This window comes from Eumetopias jubatus, unplaced genomic scaffold (genome assembly GCF_037043125.1).
Source record: "Eumetopias jubatus isolate StellerSeaLion01/CBP00866 unplaced genomic scaffold, mEumJub1_p1.0 scaffold_5, whole genome shotgun sequence".
Classification (NCBI taxonomy): domain Eukaryota; kingdom Metazoa; phylum Chordata; class Mammalia; order Carnivora; family Otariidae; genus Eumetopias; species Eumetopias jubatus.
This window is the reverse complement of record NW_028274811.1, coordinates 119,976,070-119,993,919: the sequence shown is the minus strand read 5'-3', so window position 1 is coordinate 119,993,919 and position 17,850 is coordinate 119,976,070. Positions and strand designations below refer to the sequence as shown.

General features: G+C 36.6%; 1 protein-coding gene across 3 annotated transcripts in view; it reads right to left on the bottom strand.

Annotated features, from left to right (window-relative positions):
* The window catches only part of CUNH5orf34 (chromosome unknown C5orf34 homolog), a 36,041-nt gene that overhangs the window by 3,385 nt on the left and 14,806 nt on the right, over nucleotides 1-17,850 (bottom strand). The window contains exons 6-13 of one of the 3 annotated variants that reach the window (XM_088023698.1): nucleotides 16,766-16,889; nucleotides 9,997-10,088; nucleotides 9,453-9,522; nucleotides 8,494-8,664; nucleotides 7,993-8,087; nucleotides 6,236-6,334; nucleotides 1,387-1,427; nucleotides 486-714 (exon numbers count right to left, since the gene is read on the bottom strand). In XM_088023698.1, the coding sequence (XP_087879824.1) occupies nucleotides 593-714; nucleotides 1,387-1,427; nucleotides 6,236-6,334; nucleotides 7,993-8,087; nucleotides 8,494-8,664; nucleotides 9,453-9,522; nucleotides 9,997-10,088; nucleotides 16,766-16,889 (814 nt within the window). In that variant the 3' untranslated portion in view covers nucleotides 486-592. Of the gene's footprint in view, nucleotides 1-485; nucleotides 715-1,386; nucleotides 1,428-6,235; nucleotides 6,335-7,992; nucleotides 8,088-8,493; nucleotides 8,665-9,452; nucleotides 9,523-9,996; nucleotides 10,089-16,765; nucleotides 16,890-17,850 lie in introns of those variants that run through there. The other 2 variants (XM_028098018.2, XM_028098021.2) reach the window with 2 other exon arrangements.

Here is a 17,850-nt window from a genome sequence, read left to right as displayed (position 1 = left end):
CCAAAATACATAAAAAGCTCATACAAATAGCAAAAAAACTGATTAAAAAATGGGCAGAGGAACTAAATAGACATTTTTTCAAAGACCTACAAATGGTCAACAGGTATATGGAAGGGTGCTCAATATCACTAATCATTATGGAAATGCAAATCAAAACCACAATGAGGTATCACTGATACCTCATGACAGAATGGCTATCATCCAAAAGATAATAGTTAATAAGCGTTGGTGAGGATGTGGAGAAAAGAAAACCCTGTGTACCTTGGTGTAAATGTAAATTGGTTAGCCACTAAGGAAAACAGTATGGAAGCTCCTCAAAAAATTAAAAAAAAGAACTACCATACCATCCAGCAATCCCAATTCTGGATATGTATCCAAAAGAAATGACATCAGGATCCCAAAGAGATCTGCACTCCCATGTTCACTGCAGCATTATTCACAATAGCCAAGATATGGAAACAACCGAAGTGTCCATCAACAAATGGATGGATAAAGATATGGTATATGTACACAATGGAATACTATTCAACCATGAGAAATAAGGAAATCCTGCCATTTACAACAACACAGATGGGATCCTGAGGGCATTATGCTAAAGTGAAATAAGCCAGACAGAGAAAGACAAATACTGTACAGTGTCACTTATGTGTGGAATGGAACTTTTTTCAAAAGTCAAACTGACTGAAACAGTGTAAAAATGATGGTTTCCAGGGGCTGGAAGGTGGATAAAATACAGACTGGTTAAAGGATACAAACTTTCAGCTTTGAAAAGTATAAGGTCTAAGGATCTAATACATAACACGGTGACTACAGTAGATAACATTGTGTTGTATGGTTGAGGTTTGCTGGGAGGATGAAACTCAGATGTTCTTACCAAAAAAAGAGTGGGGAGGAAGGGACAGATATGTGAGGTGATGTAGGTGTTAATTAACAAGACAGGGTAATCCTTTCAAAATATATATGTGTCTGAAATCACCATGATGTACACTTTAAATATCTTACAATTTTGTTAATATCTTTAAATATCTTACAATTTTTGTCAATTATACCTCAATAAAGCTGAAATTAAAAATAATTCATAATAAATATCCTAAAAAAAAAGAAAGAAAAAGACATAGGTCTGTCATAATTTAGAATATAATTATATAAGTGAATAAGTCTCCGTAGGAGACCTATCCCTAGTTCACTGTCTTTTGCCCTCTTTAAACCCACTCAAAAGTATAATATTGACATGATGTACCTTCTATAGACAAGATATATCTTAATGTTATTCAATAAAGCTTCAGAATATATAAGTATGGATTAATATAAAGTACAGAGTTATGAAGTAAGCCTAGAATGGAAAGGGGTAATTATGCAGGACAATAAATTCAGTTTAAAGGATACAGTTAAACTTCTTTATCTTTTCAAGTTCAGAGGCCACAGACCTGTGCAAAAAGAAAAAGTAAGTTCATGGTAGTTGTCTGAGTCTTTTATAGCTACAATATTTCAAATAGGCATACTTGATTTTTTTTCATAAAATTTAGAACTGTAGGTAGAAGAGCCCAGAAGTTAAGAATTCTCTTTATAGGGGTGCCTGGCTGGCTCAGTCAGGGCAGCGTGTGACTCTTGATCTTGGGGTTGTTAAGTTCAAGCCCCATGTTGGGTGTAATTACTTAAAAATAAAATCTTAAAAAAAAAAAGAATTCTCTCTATATTGGCTTTATTTAGCAACACATCAACTTGACTCAACCGATACTTGAGTGCTTTGAATGAATAAGGAAAATGAATAAAAGTCCCCACCTCAAGGACTTTTGAATCAGGTATTGATGTTTGAATGTAACGAGCATTCTTGCTATAACTCTCTCTTTTTTTAAATAACCATTTTTTTCTATTTATTTGAAGCACAGTTAAAAAAAAAAAGGTACACTTTGGAAATTCAGTGGCATAAGGTACACTGCCATAACTTGAGGGACATTATACAGTTAATAAAGAAAGGAAATAAAAAGGGAAAAAAATTCCCATTTGAAACACTGTATTATCTAATTTTACCTGCCCAAACAGACCACTTGCAAATATTAGGTCAATAAACTGCGAACATCCATAAAGAGGTAGCTTTCTCACTAAAATGCAAGAATTTAAAGGACTGGTATCTAACCAAGAAAAGACAAAAACAAACTGTAATGAAAAAATAAAATAAAAAAAATAAAATCAGAGCTTTTTGTTTGGGCCTTCATACTCTTCTCTCCCTCCACCATATGTTGCTGGAGTGCCAGGGACCATTCCTTTAGGACCCTGTCTACCCACAGGCCCTGCCTGCTACTTCTTAATACTAACCTGGCATACCCTCTGCTTTCCTCCTCAGACTTTAGTCAAGCTTTAAAAACCTACTAAGATTAGGGGTGCTGGGTGGCTCAGTCAGTTAAGCAGCCGACTCTTGATTTCGGCTCAGGTCATGATCTCAGAATTGTGGGATGGAGCCCCGCATCAGGCTCCATGCTCTGTAGGGAGTTGGTTTGTCCCTCTACCTCCTCCTCTGGCCCTCCCCCCATTCTTGCATGTGAGTGCATGCACACACTCTCTCCTTCTCTCTCTCTCTCTCAAATAAATAAATAAAATCTTTAAAAAAATAAAAAGCTAGTAAAATCCTATCACTTCTATGAAAAGAGTGCTCTCTCCTTCCTTGAATTCCTATAGCCTTATGTCAACTAATCATATACTTATTTGCAATACCGTCTCTTAAACTCTTTTAATTTTCTGATCTTCACACCTAGATTGTCTTTTTCAGGAGAAAGGATGTTTTTCTTTTTCTTCTGTACTTTGCACATATAATAAGACCTCATTTATATGGAACTCTTAGGAAACAGTTTTGGAGAGCCAAGTTTTTACACAGTTGAATTAGGTGTCAAAACATAGTAAGTCCTTCCTTCCCTTCTATTTCCTTCCCTCCTTCCCTTTTCCTTCCTTCCTCCCTCCCTCCCTTCTTCCCTTCCTTCCTTCCTTCCTTCCTCCCTCCCTCCCTTCCTCTCTTCCTTTAGAGAAGGAGAGGGTGGGGGGGCAGAGGGAGAGAAATAATCTTAAACAGGCTCCATGCCTAACATGGAGTCCCACACAGGGCTCAATCTCACAACCCTGAGATCATGACCTGAGCCAAAATCAAGAGTTGGATGCTTAACCGACTGAGCCACCCAGGTACCCCCAAATAAGTATTTTCTATTAAATTTCTTCTAGAATAGACTACTGTTTTCTTAAACACAGTGTACTAAACATTCTCTTCTCCTTGATTGGAAGGGTTAACATGATGAACATTAGCTCTTACCATGTTCCACAGAAACAGATATTGGGGCAACTGGTAAGGGGCAGAGGGCTAAATTTACACAACTTCAGCAGAATCTCTTATGCGTGTGTTCTTTTTCCTCATTAAGCTAGAATGAAATATGAGCAGTGGACACAACTAGAAAACACTGTAACTCAACTAGCTCTCTGCAAAATTAACGAGGACTTTAATATCTAAAAGATCTCTCTATTCAAGTCACTAGAAGAGTCTTCACAGTTCACAAAGGGGTATAGAACTTGTCTGCTTTACTGGCTTTACTACAGCCCTTGTCAACTGGCACTCTTTCCTGTACTCTAGCCTCTGGATGGAGAATGAAAGAGATCTTTCAACATTTTAAGCATCTGTGGTAAAGACTTGGATATGACTTACTCCAAAGCCTGCTGATTCTTCATCATTGCAAAACACCTTTTTTCCCCCCACATATGACATATTTTTCTGGCCATAAGCAAATAATACAAACTACCTTTATGCTGTTGCTCATATGATGAACCAACCTCTTGTGAACGATCTGCTGTTCTATGTTTTGACTAGCATCCCTATTAAGAAGTTGAATCAGGGGCTCCTGTGTGGCTCAGTCAGTTAAACAACTGCCTTCGGCTCAGGTCATGATCCCAGGGTCCTAGGACTGAGCCCCGCATTGGGTTCCCTGCTAAGCCGGGAGTCTGCTTCTCCCTCTCCCTCTGCCGCTCCCCCCCTGCTTGTGCTCTCTCTCTCTCTCTGTCAAATAAATTAAAAAAAAAAAAGTTGAATCAGTAAATTAATAATAGAAGGTGAGTTGGAAAAAAATACTGAAATAAATTCAGGTAGCTCTTCATTGTGCAATCACTTCTCTTCCTTCAACCCTCCTTCTCTGACAAGAAAACAAATTACAGTGGAGAGGTCTTCGGCTTTGCAAAGGAAATGGAGCTATTGTCAGGGACTGCCTCTCCTCTCCTTACTCTTCCTCAGTTCCTTTGTCTTTCTGCTGCTCCTTGTTGCTTCCCCCCAGAGCTACTATCACCAATATGCACTTCCCTCAAGCCCTCACTTTGTAGTATGTCTTGACAGTTATCCTCTTCAAAGACTTCATATGAAAAGGCCAGCATCTTAAAAACCTTGTCAGCAGAGCGATGATGAAGTGACCAATCCTATAGTCAAATACAATTTCCCTTTCATCCCAACTACATTTTTTGCCAGCTACTTGGGCAACTTTTCAGCTCCCAAACAGGCTGTAGCTGAAGAATGGAAGATCTGGAAAGCTGAATCCTTAGGAGACCTAAGATATTAAATAACATTGACTGATTTGATTTGTATCTCTTTCTCTAAGTAACTTAGGAAAAGGTGATAAGGATCAGGCTTAATGTTTATATTTTTTTCACCATGCTATGCTAAGACACCTTACAAAACTACCTTAAAGCTTCCTAAATTGTTCCTGTTATACCTCTTTTCCTTTTTTTTTGAAAAAGGTTTTATTTATTTAACTGACACAGAGAGAGAGTGCACAGGTAGGGAGAGCAGCAGAGGGAGGGGTGAAGCCGACTCCCCAATGAACAGGGAGCCCCATGCAGGACTCAATTCCAGGACTCTGGGATCATGACCTGAGCCGAAGGCATACGCTTAACCGATTGAGCCACCCAGGCGCCCCCCCTCTTTTCCAATACAGGTTTCCTCCACTATCCAAAAGCTGAAAAACAATTACCATTAATTTTTATGGAAAATTTTTTGATCATTCCCACATGCAAAAAATAACCTCTCTTAGGCTTTTTTTTTTTGACACCTGAGGACTCATCTTGCTAATGGATGCACGAAATAAACTGAAATGAAGCACAGAGGCTCACAGACACGTTCAAAGTTATGGCAGCTTGAAGCTGAGATGCTGAGTATAATTCCTGGGAAGGAGCTTGGAGGTACCACTCTCCCTGCTTGGGGTGCAAACTGCCTCTATAAGAGCTCATTGCAAAACAAATACTGAATGCTATTTTCACTTTTTGCCTTTTTTCTTAAAAGCGAAAATCCTTTTTGGATTTCTTTCAGTTAGCAAAAACAGGTACATACTCCCATCCAAGTACTAACGAGGCCCCACCCTGCTTAGTTTCTGAGATGAGACAAGATCAGGTGTGTTCAGGGTGGTATGTCCATAGAAAAATGGGTACACACTGATGTAGGTCTTTAGTAAAAGCAAAGTGGTGTAATGCAAACTTTCAAAAAGTGGGAGATACCTGTATATTCAGATTATCCTCTCAGTGATACTAACCTTCCTAATGACCTTTCTTTCTGCCATTCGTTCTACTTAGGAACTTGTAATTCTATCAAGTCTGAGCTCCTCTACTGATCACAAGATCCATTTCTATCCACTGAAACTCACACGACAGCCTAACAGATAGCTTCTGCTCCATAAAAACTGTTTTCTCACTGTCTCCATAGGACAAAATATGCTTTTTACCTCTGCTCTTGCTCCCTCCCTAAAATGTCTTAATTTTCCTAAATATTCCTTTGAAGCCCAGTTCCAGTCCCCTGCACACTGAAAGGCACACAGGAAGGACTAACATACTTTATTTGTTGATTTTCCAGTTAATTTGGGAGAGGTAATTAACACGATAGAAATGATTTCAAAATCAACTTTTTCTGAAAGTTTATTATGTTAGTCAACATTTTATTTCTTTTAATATTACTAAAATTTTAAAAATCTCTTTACATTTTTCCATAAAGTTTTCAGGATGAATTTAGCACATTAAAAGTCACCCATTTTGATATGAAGTTTTCAGTGCAATTTTCTGACCTCAGATAAAATATGATGAAATGTAATAAATTAGATATCTGATTAAAGATAAATTATTTTCAAGCTTAAGCTATCAGGAAAAGTCTTAAGAGTTTGCCATTTGACATTTTTAATTTTTGTGTCTCTTCTACACAGATGAAGTTTAAAAGAAATATAAATACCAATTTTCTTCAATAACAGAAGATGAACAATGTGTGGGCATCTCTCTCTGACCAGTCTGGGTCAGTCTTCTGCACCATGATATAACTGCTATCACATAGCTAGATTGAAAACATAAAAGAAATATTTGAAAAATGAACTAGTATAATATTTATAAAAGTATTTTTTAAAAAGGAAAAATCATTAAGACAACTTGGGGGAAAAGGATAAAGAAATTCCCAAGTGAGGCATTTACTGGGCAATTTTTTGAATCTTTTTTAAAGGAAATGGAAAAGGCAAATTTTTCTCATTATTCAGCAAGGAGAAAATGATTTACTCATAGTCACGATTAATAAAGATGAGATTTAAGAATCAGAACAAAGTGATACTTGGATTTCACTCAAAATTAAAATTCAAATGTCTAAAGTATCCTTTTAGTTTTACAAAGTAAAATGAGTTTCGTTATGTTTTATAACGAAAATGTCTTTACGACTAAGCTAGCATTTGCTTTCTAAAATTAAAAAAATATATATAAAAAAACAAAAAACCCCCACCAAAAATAAAAAAATAATATTTAAACCGGAACACACCCATTAATTCCCCCCCACACACATACATAAATGTGTAATTATATATAACTCACTGAATATACAAAACAAGTATCAAGGTCAATAAAATGAATGATCTGAAGTGATGGGCCGAAACAAATAGTAATGCTTGCCAAAGACTGTAGTTTTTTTAAAGCTTTATTTATTTCTTTTAGAGAGAGATAGAGCATGCTCGGATGCACACGCAAGCAGAGGGAGGGGAGAGGAGGAGGAGAGGGAGAGAATCTCAAGCAGACTCAGGGCTTGATACCACAACCCCGAGATCATGACCTCAGCCAAAATGAAGAGTCAAATGCTTAACCAACTGAGCCACCCAGGGGCCTCAAGACACTGTATTTTTGATGCAAATTATTCAAACTAGCAATGAATGTTGGAGCATTTAGACCAATATGCGATAACTCCCAAAAGAAAAATAAATTCATGAGGTAAAAAAGCAATTCTTTTGTGAATATTCTCAAGTAAAATCACTAACATGTCGAGAACATTGCAAGTTGACTGATAACAAATCACATAAAACAAAAGCAAAAAAGCATATTCATAAAAAGCTGATTTCAAGAATCTTCTCCAACTTAAGCATCAACAAATTAATTTTATTCCACTTTACAGAAATATACCTAAGTTTAGTTATTTGTGCAAACCTTACCTCAAATTGGTTAAGGCATTTAGTTAATTGGTAACACAGCTGTCCAGAGTCCAATTTCCACAGCAAGCCAGTTATATTTAAAACATTTGTTTTGACAAACCACTTGAATACAAATGGAAATGATTAAAGTTGACTTGATTTATTTAGTTATGCTAGATGTCAATATTATATTACTGTAAATTCTGAAACCTGTTGAAATGACATCATGTACATTATCTACCTGGAAAAACTAAAAATATATATAACATTTAAATCATGTTTATATGCTTCCCCTCTGTCTAAAAGTAAAAGTTCCTATCATGAAAATAATTTTTAGGGGCACTTGGGTGGCTCCCTTTGGCTCAGGTCACAATCCCAGGGTCCTGGGATCAAGCCCCAGGTTGGGCTCTCTGCTCAGCAGGGAGCCTGCTTCTCCCTCTCCCTTTGCCTGCCGCTCCCCCTGCTTGTGCTCTCTCTCTCTGTCAAATAAATAAATAAAATCTTAAAAAAAAAAAAAAGGAAAAGAATTTTTAAAACTGCTTTTCAGTACCTTTCATATGGTCCAGGGTGTTCAATTTGAATTAACTGATCTTGTCCATCGGGAAAAGTTAACTTACACCAACCTAAGTTGAGACCTTGATTTACCTTAAGAAGCAAAGAGGAAAGGTAAGTTTTATCATTCCAAAACTGAAACAAAAAACATAAAATGCAACAAAAGCCTCTTTAAATTATCAATTTAAAAAATAAGTAGATGAATCATTAAAACTTTATTTTGATTAATTTAAAAAGTTATCTTTCACATGGATTATGGGTATTATTTAACCACCCCTCTATGCCAGTCCTTCTCTATATAATCAGTTACCTTTATAAAAATGATTCTTTGTCATCCTTTCTGATTTTTGCTAGGAAATCCAATGAGATCACTAAAGCTTCTTAACAGATTTTATACTTCAAAAAATAAATTGAAATAGTGTGGTACTTTATTTTCTTTGTTCTATTTCCACAGATAAAAAAACAATAAAAAATAGATTTCAGTCTGAAATATAATCACCTGTCTCTTTTCAATAAAAGAGCTGAAATTCCAATTTAGGGTTAGAGTAATGCCATCTAAAAAGACAGCATGTACTTTGTCATCAGAATATGCAAGAAATCTTCCCACGCTGGGTATGACTGATTCTCTCAAAAGCAAAGGCAGTATATTGCTATCATTTATCCCAGGTACCTAAAGCCAAGTTAATAAAAATAGCAGGAAAGAGAGTTATCGATTATTACTTAAATGATTAACAAACTCTGAAGCAACTTTATTCAGAAGTTGAATATTGTAGAATCCTTACATATATTCTGACTTTTCCAGAAGTGGATACCCAAATTAGTCTATTACAAGCAGATTAAGTTCTAATATCTTTGGAAAATCACTGTTCTGCTGAATTTTACATAAAACATAGAAAAACATTGGGAACTACAGCAACGTATAGGTTTATAACTAAATTAGTACAGATACAGAAATCAAAGTCTGAGAATCACTTCCTTTAAGTCAACGTTAAAAGAATTTACTTGTACAGTTATGGAAATACAGTAGAATACTGTAATATCATAGTTTAAAAGAACTACATTTCCACAAACTTCAAATCCAATCAATTCCTTGCCCTTCCCCCTCCACTAAGAAAAAAGAAACAAAAACAAATTATAGACAAAGTATAACATAAAAGCTGTATTTTGCAGTGTTTTTCTAATAAGTGGATATTTTTCTGAATAAACCAATATTAATGTTACAAAGAATTTCTTACATGACTTAGATGAAAGTAAATTGAACTTAGAGGTATGTATGCAAACAATAAAATAATTTTAAAAATCTTGTTTCTAAAATAATTTTAAGGGACCCCTGGCTGGCTAAGTCAGTGGAACATGTGACTCTTGATCTCAGGATTGTGAGTCGGGCCCTAAATTGGGTATAGAGATTACTTAAAAATAAAAATCTTCAAAATAATAATAATAATAATTTTAAGATACCATTTTCCAGCAGCATATACGATAATTATGGCTTAAAGAAAGCCTTGTCTTGGCACAGTGTTGAAGAATTCTGTGAACATGAAAAACAGTACTTAAACATTTGCAAATAATGGCATTTTCCAATTCTAGCAACGCATTCTTACTGCTATACATGTTAGGCAAGTAACTCATTTCCACTAAAATATGTTCAGAACACTTTTCTTCCAGAAATCCTTTATGCCCTGGAAGGGGGGTTGCTTTCCTTTGTGTTAATCTTATATAGTGAAGGCTACTCCTCTAATTTTTTAGCAATGAAATGACTCCAAATAGAGACTTTTCAGGTCCTCCTTTCTAAGAGGTGATGGATTCACAACCTGCAAGGTTTGTCTTATAATGATGTGATTACCTTATTTTATAAATGAAGAGGCCAGAAAACTTGACAGATTCTACCAAAGACAAGTATTTCCACTGTACTACAAATTTTTAATCTTCCCCTAACCATCAGAAAATGTATCAGGATTCTCAGACACATAACACTTAGGTCAGATGAATGTGAAGAACTTACCTGGTTGCCTGTTTAAGTAGAGAACACACAGAGAACAGACTTCCTGGTCTGTCCGGAGGAAGGTTATTTACTGAGTAAGTTTTCTCTTCTCTCTGAAAATTAATTTAAAATGAAATATCTCAATAATAAATCCTGGCCATTATTAGCTAACTCTTTTTTTTTTAATTTTGTATTTATATTGTGACGATGCAAGCAGTTATTTTAACTTAATCAAAAGCCCATAAAAGGTATATTTTTAAAGTTATTTTATGCTTTTCCTTTTTTCCCATTTTTTCTGAAGTCTAGCTTTCATCCTGGATAGTTACAAAAGTTGCATTCTGATACCCTATAACTTACTGCCCACTTTAAATTCTGGCTGTACTTAATATGGCAACCAAATTAATTTTCCTACACATTAGCAGAAAACATCATATAAGCCCCACTTTACCTTTAGACCAAAAAAAAAAAAAAAGCCTATATAGGTTTAAAAAACTATTTTAATTGAACAAATTATATAATTTTATTATGTTTTGTTAATGGAAGAACTATCGCTACAGTTTATGGAAGGCATATTATTTATAAGCTCAGCTTCTTGAATTAAAAAAAATTGTTATTCCCTCTTTCTCAGACTCTTTAATACTTGTGTTTCCCTGGGTTCTGTCTTCAGCCTTGTTTTCTGATTTCCTGACTTCTTCCTGGGTAATACCAGCAAAGTCCAAAGTTCTGTTCATAATAAATATAATATCAACAGCTAACATTTATTGAACAGATACTATATGCTAGGTGCTATGCTATGTAATTTACATGGTTATTTCATTTACTCTTCAAAACAATTCTGAGATAAGAACTATTAATGCCTATTTTTTTTAGGTGAGGAAATCGAAATTTGAGGGCTAAGAAGTAGCACAGATCTAATTTGAACCACAAGAGAATATAGCCCATACATGCTTTACCATCAGTGAGAGAAGATGGGCTTTGAAGTTAAGACAAAGCTGGATTCAAATCACAGGTATGCCTCTTACTAACTATAATGATGGACAGGTTTATGTAACCTTTTGGGTTTTTTTAAGATTTTATTCATCCATTCATTCATTCATGAGAGAGAGAGAGAGAAAGTGCATGCAGCAGGGTGGCGGGGCGGGGGGCAGCTGGCAGAGCAGGGAGGAGAGGGAGGAAGAATCTGAAGCAGACTCCACAGTAAGCAGGAGCCCCACCCAGGCAGGCTCAATCTCACAACCAGGAGAGAAGACCATGACCCCAGCTGAAACCAAGAGTCATTGGTCCAACCGACAGAGCCACCCAGGCACGCCTTATGCAGACTTTTATAAACCTCAGTGCCTACAACCTGTGAAATGGGGATACTACCTACCACCTAGACTGAGGATTAACGATATAATACATATATAAAGCACCCAGGACAGAATTTAGTATAGAGTAGGTACTCAAAAAATAGTCCTTCCTCTTCTCTACTAAGCTTCTCCGCTGGATATCTCACTTCAACATGTAGAAAATGGAATTACCTTCATTTCAAAATTCACATTTTCTCCTTCTCTACTTCATATATACCTTTGGTGTGTTCCCTCTCCTTGGAATTCAGTTCCCTCCTCCATCATCTCCCTTTGTCTAATGCCTACTTTTCCTTCTTCTCAGGGAAGCCATTACTGAGGTCCCACAGACTAGGTGAAATCCCTAGTTATGTCCACAAGCACAGTACCCTCCACTCTAGCTTCTTGGTTTTCATTATGATTTCAATTTAATACTTTTTTACTGAATGTCTGTCCTCCCTGCTAGAATAGAGCTTCGTGAAGGTAGGGGCTGTGTCTGTTTTACTGACCTCTGTATCCCCAGCATTTATTAGCAATGTGCTAAGGCACATGATAGGCACTCAAACTATTGCATTTTAACTATTTACATCTTTTTCTTTTGGATACTGAGTTCCTTGAGAGTTCTTGTCTTTTCCACTGCCCTATTTCATCAATTCTAAGATGCTCATTTTTCACAATTTAACCTCTATGACATCTGGATATATCTTATAATTAAGAGTATCTCACTTTTAGGCACATGGGGTTGAGATCTAATAGAATTTAAATGTTTTATTGACACCACCCAGTAAGATCAAAACAATTTAGATTTGATAAAATTTTGGTTTAATACTGTGCCTGCCACCACCACTCATTGATTTATTCAATAATTTAGATTTGATAAAATTTTGGTTTAATACTGTGCCTGCCACCACCACTCATTGATTTATTCAATAATCTGCCATCATTTTCAACTCCTTCCTCATCCCCAATATCCAGTCGGCCAACAGTTCTGTTTCCTTAATATTTCTTGTGTCCATTCCTATGTTTCCATTCTCATTACCACTACCTAGTCCTCAAAACAATTTAGATTTGATAAAATTTTGGTTTAATACTGTGCCTGCCACCACCACTCATTGATTTATTCAATAATCTGCCATTATTTTCAACTCCTTCCTCATCCCCAATATCCAGTCAGCCAACAGTTCTGTTTCCTTAATATTTCTTGTGTCCATTCCTATGTTTCCATTCTCATTACCACTACCTAGTCCTCATACTTTCTTCCCTGAACTACTATAAATGTCTTCTAACTGGTCTACCTCTTCCCCACTCCAGTTTATCTTTCTCTAAAATGACCTAACAAAAATAGGATGTCACTTCCCTACTTAAATCCTTCAGTGGCTCTGCAAAAGCAATATGGTTTCTCATGACCCATTTATGAGCTGGCCAAACTTAGTGATTTAGTCTCTTCCCCGGACATTCCCCCCCACACTCGATCTCTACAGCATTCTATCTATAGCATTTTCATTTCCTTCAACACTCCACACTCGCCCCAGCCTCTAGTTAGGTGACATTTATCTACCTCTTCTATGCTCTAGCGATAATAGTGTGTTGAACAAGATAGGGCTTACTTCTAGTGTGGGCTAGTTAGCAAACAAACATTAATCAGTAAGAAAATGTCACATAGTATTAATTGCTGGGAAGAAAAAAAGAGGAGGGTACCATGACAGAGAGTGTCATAGGTAGCTTCTTTAATTTGGATAGTCAGGAAAAGCCTCCTTGAGGAGATGACATTTAAATAGAAATTTTACCAACAAGAAGCCAGCCAGGCAAGGAGTGGAGCAAGTAGTGTTCCCTCAGCTATATACTCCTCCAACCTCTATCCTTCTTCTGTATAACTCCTTCTTTAAAATCATAGGTCTAGGGACACCTGCCTGGCTCAGAGTAGAGCATCCAACTCTTGATCCAACTCTTGATCTTGGGGTTGTGAGTTTGAGCCCCATGTTGGGTGTAGAGATTACTTAAAAAATAAAATATAATTATAGATCCTAGTTCAGCCATGTCATCCTCCAGAAGACTTTTCCCCCAAACTAGGTCAGGTGCCCCTCCTTATGTGGTTCCAGAGCACCAAGTTCTTATCTCTACAGAAGCAATTACATCTTTCCTATTTAAAAATTTAAGTGTTGCCCCTCCCCCCTCATGTGCACGCTCTCTCTCTCTCTCTCATTCTCTCTCTCAAATAAATAAATAAAAAATCTTTAAAAAAATAAATAAAAATTTAAGTGTACAAGTAGCAATACATCACTATTTTTTTTTTTGGAAGAAAACAAAGCTAAAAATATACAAGATTTAAGTCCCTCCCTACTTTTCCTCCCTCACAAAATCCCAAACTCCTCCCCAAAATTAACCACTTCAGTTTTAAGGTTTAAGAGATTTATCTATTTACTTGAGAGAGAGAGAGATAGAGAGCACGAGTGGGAGAGGCAGAGGGAGAGAGAGAATCTCAAGCCGACTCCTTGCTGAGCATGGAGCCTGATGCCGGGCTCGATCTCACAGTGCTAAGATCATGACCTGAGCCAAAATCAAGAGTCAGACGCTTAACCAACTGAGCCACCCAGGTGTCCCTTCAGTTTGGTTTTTATCTGCCCAGATCTTCCCCTGTGCATTTACATGTGTATTATATACAGTAATATATTTGGGTTTGGGGTTTTTCTTTACAGAAGATACCACTGTACATGTTCTTCTGCAACTTTCCTTTTTCAGTGTCTTGGAGATCTTTCAATCTCTCTCTCTCTATGCATCTACATCTTCCTCATTCCTTTAAACTGCTGCACAGCAGCCCCATAATCTGGCCACACAGCTCATTTCACCATTTCTCTACTGATAAGCATTTAGACTGCCTCCAGTTTTTTGCTACTACAAACAATGCTACAACCCACAACCTTGGCCGTATTTATTTGTGTATATGTGCTAATATTCTGCTAGAATAGATGCCTAGAGGCAGAATTTCTAGCCAATTTAACTTGATATTTCAAATTGTCCTTCATGAAGGGTGAATCAATTTACACTCCAACCAGCACTATGAAACACCCTTTACACCACACCCTTGCCCATAGTAGACACTATCAACCTTTAGATAATTTCATGAGTGAAAACATACGTTATTTTAATTTGCATTTCTTTGATGCAAGCAGTAAAGCCTAATATGTTTCCACATATTTGGAGTTATTTATATTGCCTTTTCTATGGCTTAACCATTCTTATCGTTTACTCATTTTTCTACAAGAGTTTGTGGGGGTTTTTTGGTCTTTTTATTCTGATTTATAGCGTAGAATATTTTCTTCTAGGCCTCTGCTTATCTTTTTGGCTTTATCTAATTTAACAGAAGTTAAATATTTAAAATTTAACATAAGTTTGAAAATTTCAAGGTTGCCAAACTTTTATTTTATGCCTTCTGGTGTTTTGTACTGTATTTAAGAAGACCTCCGTCCCCCAAGATTATAAATATTGTTCTTCCATATTTTCTTCTAACATGAGAAAGTTTGGTTTCTTACATTTAGCCCTTTAATCCATCTGGAATTTATTTTCGAGTATGGGTTAAAGTAAGGAGCAAACAATTTTATCCTGAAAAGATAGCCAATTGTTCCTAAATCTCCTCATTCAAGTGGACAGAGCTGAAGTGTTGCTCACAAAGGTAGTCTGAGAGTGAAGCCTGAAGCAGTCCCCCACAAAGGCACAACTGGTCTGGACCTTCTGTTTCATCCCCAAAGCTCATGTTTCTCCTCCTGATACGTTGGCTTCAGTATAAAAATTATCATCACTGGGGCACCTGGATGGCTCAGTCAGTTAAGCGTCTACCTTCAGCTCAGGTCATGATCTCAGGGTCCTGGGCTCCAGCCCTGTGTCAAGCTCCTTGCTCAGCAGGGAGTGTTTCTCCCTCTCCCTTTACCCCTCCCCCCTACTCATGCTTTCTCTCTCTCTCAAATAAATAAAATCTTTAAAAAAAAAATTATCATCCTTCCCCTTTACACCTTTGAGTAAAATTGAAGCTCCAGGAAGATGTAGCATATTTATTGTACATTTTCAAATTCCCAATACATAGCAGTCAGCAGTGTAGGTATGCATACCCACTGTATTTGCCTGTTTACTTGTCTCATACACTGGACACACACACACACACACACACACACAGAATACTGGTCACACTTTTATTTCATTTGCTCGTTTGCCTATCTGACTGACTACTAGGTTGTGAACCCTTGAGGGCAGGAGCTCTTCATCCTTACCCAGTGCCTGACAGAGTGTCTGCCTAGGAGTATTCAATTAATATGTACTGAATAAATGAACACTTTCCTACAAACAGACCCAGTGGGAAATCTGTTCCTATATATATGTTATATATATATATAAATATTAATGAATGGAAAGATATTTGGGATTTACTTAAAATATAAATAGGGAGTGGAGGGGGCAGTGGGAAGTATAGATGGAACAAGTGGATAAACAAATGATCACTCAAAATTCCACTCTGTAATATGGAAAGAAACATACTCATTATGTTCCATCCTGCAAAGCAAAGCCAGGGGATACTACCGTGATCCTTACATAATGGTGGATGTCAAATGTCAGATTGGGAACGAGCAAATTTAGACTATTAATAATATAGCCATATGACTACATTTTGGTCTGATAGATTAAATATATCATGTTATGTTTTGCTGCTTTCAAAAACAGAGAACAATCTTGTTCAACATTCTTTCTTTCTTTTTTTTTAAAGAGGGTGGGAAGAGGCCGAGGGAGAGGGAATCCCAAGCAGACTCCATGCTCAGCATGGAGCCCACCACGGGGCTCGATCCCATAACGCTGAGATCACAACCTGAGCCAAAACCAAGAGTTGGACGCCCAAGTGACTGTGCCACCCAGGTGCCCCTTGTTCAACTTTCTAGTTGTATATAAACATTTAGGAGTTAGGAGGTATTTTAAATATGCAAACAGTTACATGGTGGGGAAAAAAAGAATGTGCATACATTAATTCAAAGAATACTGATTCAAAGTAATGCTGCTGGTTTTAGTGTTTCCTTATTGATAAATTCTATGACATGAGAAGTTTAAATTTAACTTCCGATTTAAACATAAATTGGGGCACCTGGCTGGCTCGGTCGGTAGAGTGTGTGACTCTTGATCTCAAGGTTGTAAGTTCGAGCCCTACCTTGGGTGTGGAGCTTACTTAAGAAGAAAATCTTAAAAAAAAAAAAAACAACACAAATTACTTAGGCAAATGACTGGCAGAATACAGGATAAAAATGCAATAAAAATAAGGTGACTAGTAATCACTGTGACAATGTTGGCAAAACGTTATATGAATTCTCCAGACTGCATAGTAGTAGGCAAGCAATGTTATGTAAAGATCAAATTTCCTATATATATTCAGAATTATTTAGAAATAGCTATATACAAATTCTTGAGCTGAGACCTAATTGTCAGCTTACCTCTTCTGATCCTTCTTGAATGGAATAATATGTAAAATACCTCCCAAAATAAGCTCCCTCTGATTTGAAAACAGATCCATCTCCAGGATAAATCTCTATTGAGTTCACATTTTTATGGTTTAGTCTAAGGAAGAAAAACAATCATTAATTTTTTTTTCTAATTGAGATTAAAACATAAATGAGAGCAATCAAACAAACAAACAAATTAGTATGGGATTTTGCCTATCCAGCAAAATGGATAATTTCAAACTCTGCACCCAACCAGCTAAATTAGATTTTTTGCAAAAAATAAATAAAACACATAGAATTGGTTAACGTACCTATTTCAACAACTGAGCCTAGTTTTTGGAAGTCAGGCATCTTATCATCTTGGTATCCCCACTGCCAATCATGGTAGCTGGCATATACTAATCACCAAAGAAATGCTCACTGCAAAGAAGTTAAATATGACAACTCCAGAACCCGAAAATAGGATATTCTTCAATAATGAAACTAGTAGAATCAGTATCTGATGAATGAGATTAGCCATGTGTAAAAGGAGCCATCTCTAAGAGAAGGTGACTGATCATATCTGAAGCAGCCAAGTACAATCAAGGGACTGGGTATATAATGTACAAAAACTTTAGCCAAGTCTATTTTTTTTTTTTTTAATATATGAAGAATATATTGTCCGGAGGGAGTGGGCTTTCATGTATAAAACGAGAGCCCAAAGAACAACATTTTGCAGTGCTTTTCTAGCATTATTTATAGTAGTGAAACCATGAATCTAGCCAATATTAGTATTCTAGTCACCAGAGAGGTATACTTTGTGGTGGGGTAGGAATAATTCAATGGGATAGTGCAGACACAGAGGAGCCTCTAATCTTCTCTAATTCCATGCTCAACAGGCAACATTTTGATGTGACTAATTCAGACAGCTAGATCCCCTGATGCTTGGAAGAGGAATCCTAAATAACTGACATGAGTATTTCATTCACCAGGAAAACTAATCCTCACTGGCTCTGGAGTTGTCACAAAAATCCTGTGAATATGGTTAATGTGAATTAGTCACAAGACCCCTATGTGCACTCATAAAACTAAGTTTT